Source organism: Pan paniscus, chromosome 3 (genome assembly GCF_029289425.2).
Source record: "Pan paniscus chromosome 3, NHGRI_mPanPan1-v2.0_pri, whole genome shotgun sequence".
In the NCBI taxonomy this organism is placed as follows: Eukaryota; Metazoa; Chordata; class Mammalia; order Primates; family Hominidae; genus Pan; species Pan paniscus.
The window spans coordinates 99,421,331-99,430,382 of NC_073252.2; the positions used below are offsets into that span (position 1 = coordinate 99,421,331).

The 9,052-nt window shown below is 43.5% G+C and overlaps 1 protein-coding gene across 2 annotated transcripts in view; it reads right to left on the reverse strand.

Annotated features, from left to right (window-relative positions):
- The window catches only part of PPP3CA (protein phosphatase 3 catalytic subunit alpha), a 323,280-nt gene extending 314,963 nt beyond the window's left edge, over positions 1-8,317 (reverse strand). Inside the window, exon 1 of one of the 2 annotated variants that reach the window (XM_003829946.6) lies at positions 7,461-8,317. In XM_003829946.6, the coding sequence (XP_003829994.1) occupies positions 7,461-7,518 (58 nt within the window). In that variant the 5' untranslated portion in view covers positions 7,519-8,317. The remainder of the gene's footprint in view (positions 1-7,460) is intronic. The other variant, XM_003829947.6, reaches the window with a different exon arrangement.
- Positions 8,318-9,052: the final 735 nt, after the last annotated feature.

Genomic DNA, 9,052 nt, shown 5'->3' on the forward strand with positions numbered 1-9,052 from the left:
TTTATCTTCAAGTCCAAATCTAGACAATAACTAAAATACACAAATCATCCAATAATCAAACACTCAGTGATTAACATATTTTTTCTCATTTGTCAGAAATTGACCAGCCTAAAGGGGAATACAATAAAAACTGAAAGACAGCTGTCAGGTTCAAGCAAATAAATTAAATTGAATAGAACTTAGCCTTTTACATTCAGCAGGGACAAAGTGAGTTCAAGTGACCGAACAGAACAGCTCTCATTCTAATTGTGTAACCTTATTAATGCCTCCTTCTCATACTCCATGCCCTGATTGGGCTGGAGAAAGAAGCACTCCAATTCGCCAGTCACCATACAGAACCATTTACAAATGGAACTTAATACACTCAAAATAAAAACAATTTAGAAGGCTTCAGGAGGCACATGAGAATTTTACAATATCCATCTCATTCAAAAGAATTTATTCAGTGCATTTAATAAGCAAGGCATTGAGCTAGGGACCAATAAGACAATGACCATTTTTTCCAAACTAAAACTCTGAATACAAATATTAACAATTTTATGCAACTTCCAAGTATATGCAGCAACCAAGACACATAGTTTAGACACTGACATACTAGGATTTCCAAAACATTCTGATATTACATAGAAAGAACTGGACATTTTAAATAAAAACTACTACTAATTCTTCCCCAAAGAAAGGAAAACTGGGACAATAAAATCACCATAGAAAGACTCTAAGTCTAAGAATCTTAGAGCTGATGAAAATTTTTTTAATTTAGCTCCATATAAATAAAACTCTCTCTTTGAACATCAACCATCATTCTTCTGGTTTCACAGTTGTCAAAAGTACCTGAAATTGACAAACATTGTAAAGTAGTATGTCATAATATTGAGATAGCTTTTATAAATCCCTGATATCTATTTGTTTCCCTCTTTTGCAGACAGACACAAGCAAAATTTCCAGTTGCAAGAGACAGAAGTTCACAGACAGGTAGACCATTTTTTAAAATAGAGTCATAGTATATTTTGCTGTGAGACAAAAGCATGGATAAGGAAAACAAAAAGAAGGACAGCAAAGTTCTATTCCTCTCTATGATGGTCTCAAAAAGAATCTACCTGAATTCCAAAAACATAGCATTTTAATAATTTATTGCCACTTCGTCAGTGAGGGCTTTTATTTTTTTAATATCTAAAGCTTCCACTAGCCGAGTGCATATTTGTTAAAACGGATTTGAGATACCAGCAACTGGGCTAGGTCATAAAGTTGATAACCCATCTGATTTAAGCCATTATTCAGAACCCCTAACCATGGAGGAATACAAAATTGTTATTTCACTTCTCATATGAAATATAATTGATGGATTCATATAAAAGATGGAATTATTGTAAAATAAAATGATTTTAAAATGCTGAAAATGTCAAGAGTACTAAAGACTTAATTTACAAACTAAAATCCTATTTCATTGCCTACATCAGTCCTACCTAATGACTGCTTTAAAAATAGGAATGCAACACCTCAGAATCACTGGCTGATATTTTCACCTGAGCCTGCTCTAGAAATTAACAAAATCATCAAATCTGAAGATTTTGTTTGTCAAACCAGAGCATCAGTGTGGGTCATTAAGTGGAGTTCAGAAAAACAGGCTTAAGACAACATCCTTCAAAATGAAAGTAAATAACATTCTTTTGCAGGAGAGTATACTATTCTATTTCTGTGTATATATTTACCTGAACAGAAAGCAATGTTTAACAGTATTTCTTTAGTAAACCTCAGGCCAAGGTCAGACTAAATTATATTTATCACCAGAATTTGATGTCTGCTAAAAACAGAAATATAAAAAGCTTCCTCTCCTAATCAAACTATTTTACATAGTTAATTATTTAGTAAAACAAAATGCGAAATGAAATGTGAAGACATCTTAAATATACCAAAAGAAGTGGCCATTTTCTTTTTTTCTTTTTCTTTTTTTTTTTTTTTAAGAGATATGGTCTTGCTATGTTGCCCAAGCTTCCACCTCAGCCTCCCAAAGTGCTAGGATTATAGGTGTGAGCCACCACACCTGGCCAGTGGCAATTTTCAAAAATATTTTCAAGCAAGAAAAGCCTCTTTAATAAAGAAAATAATGTGTTTACACTTACCTGTAACCATTCTATCTATTCTGTCTCCACTTCTTTAACTATAAAAATAAATGTCATCATAAGCTACTCTTGACCCAAGGCACTCATGGCTTTCAATGCTAATGGTTCTGACTATTCTCAGGTGACCAGAAAACACATAACACGTGTCATTTCTAATTCTGTGTTAGCAGTGACTGAATCGCCATTACCAGGCAGTGGACAAAGTGTTAACCACACACTCCCCATTTCCCATTTGATTATCCTTTGGTCCTCACAAGTTGGCAGTGGATACAATTACTCCCCTTTTATGTATAGAAAAAGTTAGCCTGTGAAGTTATAACATATACCAGTGGAATTACAGAAAGCTGAAGTTCAAGGTCTCACCATATCCCTCTTGTATATCAAGAGACTGCTACATCAGAAAGTTGCTGGAAAAAAATTGACAAAATGATTTTTAGTAATTATCAAAATTCTATATCATGAATCGCCACCATTCTTCATAGTTCTAGAAGTATTCAAAATGGTAATTTAACCATATTTGCTAAAAGGAGAGGGAGTATCTGCAAAAATGCTGTTTTCCAATGAGGTCACCCTAAATGGATTCTTTATTTGGTGTCATAATTAGTTTCAAATTTACACATAGCTGACACAAAAAAAGATAAGGAAAAGCATGAGAGGCCAATTACAAAAGTTATAAATGAATGCTATATCAAAATTATATTTCATCTCGCTAAAATTACAAATAAAACAGACAAATAGATTTTAAAAGGCGTATTTTTAAACAAATCTTAGAGTAAACCTCATTAATTAGATTCTAGATGTTAATTTTTTCCTATTTTAACTGGATGTCTTAAGATATACTGTCCATTTAAAATAAGGGTTCTATCCCACACTTCTCAGAAAAACTATTATCTTCAAAATGTTGATTATTCTAATTGATGGCATTTTAGAATCACTGGAATTCCCCTGAATCCCAGCCTCAATTGTTGCATTAATCATTAAATTTACTGAATGTTTTTACAACAATGCACTTGTGTTATATTCACTTTATAATAGTCCCAAAAGGAAATGTTAATAAATAGACCAACCTAACTTGTAACGAACAGGATGAATTTGCATACTGTTCACTAAGTATTGAAAAGAATTTGTTCTCTTGGTATATTAACAATGCTGGAACTATGTTGTTTATACTTTTTGGTTACCGGACCCCTTTCTTCACATCCAATGCTGATGTAAACTTCAGCCAACAAACACTGGTGTTTTTTCACAATAAATTTAAATTCATGATATTGAATTAATAAAGTTTCACTATACTCAAATTGAAAACCAGATACATGAAACTCAACTGATGGTAACAAAATGTCAGTAAAATAAATTCACAAGCTCTTCCTGGAACACCACAAATAAATGACATTATTTACTACTCTGTTGCATCAAGGTCTAAACACGACAGTTACTACGAATGTGACATATTTGTTTTCTTTTTAAGTAGTATTATCAGTCTCACCCAGCTAGAAATACTAGTGGCTGGAATCCTTATTTACTTAATAATACTTAACTAGCATCTTCTTGCTTCTATGATCTTAGTATCTTTCAGAATTCTCCTATGTGTACTCTGTCTACATGAAGTACGTAAGCTGGCAATACACCTGAAAAACAGCTCATTCTCTATGGCCAAAAGCAACCTTACACAAAGCACAACAATGCATTATCTATAGTTTCTGAGAGATTCCACAAAACTCTTCTCAGAAATTTATCCCTCAACAGCCTCCCATAGTTTCTAAAATTTCTACCATTACCATCGGTTTGTGTTAAGGTAGAAGTCCCATCACAAAATACTTGGAGATGGGAACAGAGGGAAGGTAGGTTAAGAGATTTAACAAAGCCAAATACTCATTATCACATAGGGTTTAATTTCCTCTAAGTATTTTTAACTATCACATAGCAAAGTTCCATGACCAATACGGAATGCTAGGGCCAGACAAAGCATTCTAGGCAGGAACAGAGAGAAATGAAGAAAAGCCAAAGTTTGAGACAAGGCCTGTAGAGTACCACTAAGAGAAAAATCAGGACGGGGGTCAAGGGGAGGAAGACAGTTATTCTTCTATTTATTGCCCTCGGTTTGCTGTATGTATCTTTAAAAATATAATGTAAAGCAATAAACGGACCATATTATTTTGATTTCCAGCAAAGGTCATTACCAAGATGTTTTCTCTGAATTTTTCTACTTTCCATTGTTTTAATCCAAGAAGAGTCAAAATGATACAGCACTAGTTTTGCTAACTTAAGTAACTTTCTCTCCTGGGATAATCTAAACAAATACTTTTCATCTCCACTGCCATCATTCTCTTTCATTTTTAAGGTTTAGAAAACCGATCAGGGTCTCTGAATACATGCTAGCAGATTCTATAAACCTCAAAAATAACATAGTTGAGACAAACTCAACCTACGTCTCTAAAGCTGCATTCTAAAAGTACAATTAAGAAAACAGTCACATCATATTACTACAAACCACAAGCACATCTTTATTTGTAAATAGCAATTTCTTATACAACAAAAGCCAGATGACACTAATAAATATAACAGTAAGCAAATGCCATGGCATGCCATGGTAATAACAATCTGAATATTTATTTTTGTATGTATATATAGTAAATAATACTACACATACTTCGTAAAAAAGAGAAAACTTATGGAGCACAAATACTTCCTCAAAGATAATTTCTTTTCTGTATTAAAGAATGAGTTAAATAGCCATTGAGATGAAGTTCTAACAAAATTTCAAGAAAATAATGGTTTCTAAACTCCATATTATCTAATTTTTGCAAATTAAATCACTTGTTAATATGTTTCACATCCAGCATACGCGTACTTTCCATTCATTCAGTACGTGTATACATACTCAAGGGGAAATATTATTTCACAGAAAGCTAATAATCAAAATAGATTATCTCAAATAACTAATAATAAAAATCTTATGTATGACAAAAGGTTGAATCCAACCTTGTATAATGCCTTTCATGCCAATAATATTCTACAAGAAAACAGGATAAACAATAACAGTGTATCCACCTTAAAATCAGGATTCATCAACAAAACTTCTATAAACAAAATTTCATATTTCACATCTCACATCAGGATCTCTATCAAAACAAATGCAAAATTAACTTTTCCTATTTTGAGTCTACTATCCACATAGTATGTGAATAAAATTTTTTAAATTATGGGTGAGTGTGTGTACCTAAAATGAAAAGTCATTTATAATGGTACAGTATTGAAAAAAAGCAAGGCAAAGTAGCCTTGGAATGGTTGAGTGGGCTCTTCCATTTTAAGCGGTAGAGAAACTAAGCCAGAAAGTATAAACATTTATTTTTACATGTTCACCTGATGACTTTACACCTACATTAAGAATCCACATCCTATGATTTAAAACAGGGAATGTGACCTTATGTGTGCACAAGTGTTTTTTTAATTGCCAACACGTTCACTAGTATCATTTGAATTATAAGCTTTACATTGTTTTGATCTTAACCTAGATTGGAGCTACATCTAAACTTCACACATTAAGGAGATAATTGTCATTCTCTGATATTTCTGCAAAGGGTCTCAATTTTTGAAAATGTCAACAGAAGCCTTTCATGCAAAACACAGCTCTCTCAAATAAATCTGAATGGACTGTTTCCATGAAAATCCATGCCTGCAGGAAAAATAAAATAGCTGTGCATCTCTCTGCAGCCCTATTTCGAATCATTTTTGCAGAGCTATTTCCACATTATTTTCATGGGTATATGAATCCTGCACCGAAGCTGAAGCAGGAATGATTCCAGTAAAACCAAAACAAAAGAAGATATTTTGTTCTTTCTGAAAAAAGGGAACGTAATTTCCCCCATCACCACCACCACTCACACAGAAAAATTACTTTAAAAACTGAGTAAACCTCTAAGGAGAAAGAATCATTTCTGAAACCCCAGAGGGACTTGTGTATCATGGTCTTTGGGCTGCTGGGTTACTTCACTTTTAAGTGCTCATGGTGCAAACGACTTGATTGCCTTGCACTCTAGTTGCATGCTCTGGCCACATTAGATACCATCTCTGTTCTACACACAACACACACACATTACACCAGCCAGTGCTGTTTCCAATTTCAGAGGCCCGCTCCCCGCACAGCTCATGCCCATCTCTGCTTTGCTTGGTGTCCTGACCCCCAGGAATGAGAGATACTACTTAATCCAAGTGGATCTGCTCTGTTGCCTCAGCCTTCCAGGATTCATAGGATGGTTCCTCCCCCACTACACCTAGGAATACAAGGAGGCCGGTAGATTCCCGTGCGACAGAGAGATCAACCACAGCCTGTCCCCTTCCTCACTCCGCACATCCCAGTTTCTCTTTGCCAGCAACCTCAGTGCATCCTTGCCAGGAGTTTATCATCCCGTAGGCGGCGAAGAGGAGGCAATAATAGGAATCCAACAGCCCGTTACAAAAAGGATGCCAGGGCACGGAGGAAGCAGGCGGAATGAGGTTATCACTTGGGAGGTGTGCACGAGTGGAGAACCCTTTAAGAGCAATGACAGGTCGGCGGGGGACAGCCGGGGATGGCAAGAGAGGCTGGAGAAGTGGTTTTCGTGTCTCTCCCCGGGGCGTGCGGGGGAAATCCCGGGGCGGCAACGGCTGGTGCTCTCGGGTCGTTCCCCGCCTCCCGCGCCCCCCGCGGCCACCCTCCAGCCAGCGACCGCCCCCGCCCCCGCCCCGCGCGGAAGGAAGCGCCGGGCTCCCCCCACGCTCTCCCGCTCTCTCGCGAGTCCTGTGCAGGCCCTTCCAGGGGGAGGGGGAGGGGGGCGCGGAGGGAATTGCTGCAATGGAGCTCCAAGAGAACCCTGCCCGAGTGAGGCAGTCGGTGGAAAGCCACGGCCACACAGAAATGCCTTATTAATTTTTAAAAAGCCATAAATCACCCCTCCCTCTGCAGAAGAAAACCATAAACCCGATCCCATGCAAGCCTGCGAGCAGAGCCACCCACTTCCTATTTCTGTCACAGCAGCTACACCCTACCAGCAACCACCCCCCGGGCGCCCCCTCCCACCACCGCCACCCCCGCCGCCACCTCCCCGCGGCTCAGCCATTTGCCAACTGACGCCCCCGTCAATAAAAATGCCCCAAGTGAGGCTGGGTGGGACGCGTGGGGGAAGGGCGCCGCGGGGGCGGGGGGTTCGCGGGGTTCGCGGGTTGCACAATATCCTAGAAGGTCCGCGGCTGGAGCGGACAGAGGAGAACCTGGGGCGGGGGAGGGGAGGCGAGGCGAGGCAAGCTGCCCTGGCGCCTGCGGCACACGGTGCACCCAGGCCACCGCGGCGCTCCGCTTACCTTTCACCACCCTGTCGGTCGTCGACAACTTGGGATCAATTGCCTTGGGCTCGGACATCTCCAGCTGCCGGAGGACAGCGACGCGCTGTTCGTCCGTCCGACTGCACACCCCGACCGGACCGGCGGGCCAGACACTCAACGCCGCCGCCGCCGCCGCCGCGCTGCAAACCGCTCGGCTGGAGGTCTAGGCTCTGAGCTGGCTTTAAAGTTGCTGCCTTTTCCGCGCGTCCCTCCTCCGCCGCCGCCGCCTTCACTCCTCCTCCGCCGCTGCCGCCAGCCCCGCCGACTCGCTCCGGGCTGCGCGTGTGTGGTGGTTATTTATTTATTTTCTGAGCACGCCTCCCGGTTCTTCTTTTATTCTTGGGGGAAGGGGGATGGGGAGGAGAAGCGCACACACGAGCACCCACCCCGGCACGGAGACCCAGCACCGCGGAATGGAGCCCCACGCGCGCACACACGGCCAGGATTAAGACCGATCACATGGGGAAGGCCGGGGGCGAGGGAGGAGAGGCAGGGCCGCCGATGTCAGTGCCACCAGCCGCACCTTGGCGTCCCCGGCGGCGGAGAGGCGGCCGCCGCTGCTGCCGCTGCTGCTGCCGCTGCCGCTGTTGCTGCTGCCGCTGCCCCTGCTTCTCCACACAGAGCGCCGCCACTGGTGCCGCGGCCGCCGGAGACGTCCCGCCGCCGCGATCGCCCGCGCTCGCCTCTGCCTCCCCGCGCCGCTCCTCCACTCACCAAGGCACAGCCGCCGAGCTCGGCAGACACAGTCCCGGGCACAACCTACCCTCCTCCGCCGCCGCCGCCGCCGCTGACACCGCGCCCGCCTCCGCCTCCTCCCCTTCCTCCTCCCGGCCCCCGCCTCTTGCGCGCCTGCAGCCTCCTCCTCCCCACTGAGCCCGCCCCCGACCTCCCGCCCCGACGCTGGAGTTCCTCGCGTTCATTGGCTAGAGGGCGCATCACTCAGTGCCAGGTGGCGGCCTCCCCGCTTGTCCCGCCTCCCGCTCCTCCTCATTGTCCCCGCCCCTTGCTCTGTTTTCTCCCAGCTGCCGGACCAGCGGGCCTGCCGCCTCTACCGACCAGTCCCTGCTCAGGTGTCACTTTTGCTGGCAGGCCGAGGTTAGGGCAGGAGAGTGGGCAAGGCGTCGCGGCCAGGAGGAGAAGGGCTCTACCACGCCACCCTCCTTTGGCCTCCGAACGCGGACCCCGCACACACACACACCCGCGCCTCTTTGGCAAGCGTGCCTTGTCGGCTGGGTTAAGCCGCAGTGTGAGTAGCCAAGTGCAGAGGGTGTCTCCGGGTGTGTGCGTGGCCCACAAGAGGGCAAGAAGAGAGAAGGCGGGGATAGGAGGGAAGAGGGTGGGGGTGAGAGGCAGCCCTGAGAGGGCGGAGGAAGGAAGAGGCTGGGAGCTCGGCGCCCGCGGCGCAGCTGCCGTCGCTGCCGCAGCTGTCCAGGGAGGATCGCCAAAACGGCGACGAATAAACAACTTACCTTGCGGAGAAGAGCTACGACTGCGATGCGGTGTACGGTTGTTTTTGCTTTTGCGTTGGCGGCGTAGGGGCTGTTACTGTGTCCCACCCAGGCGTGCACACC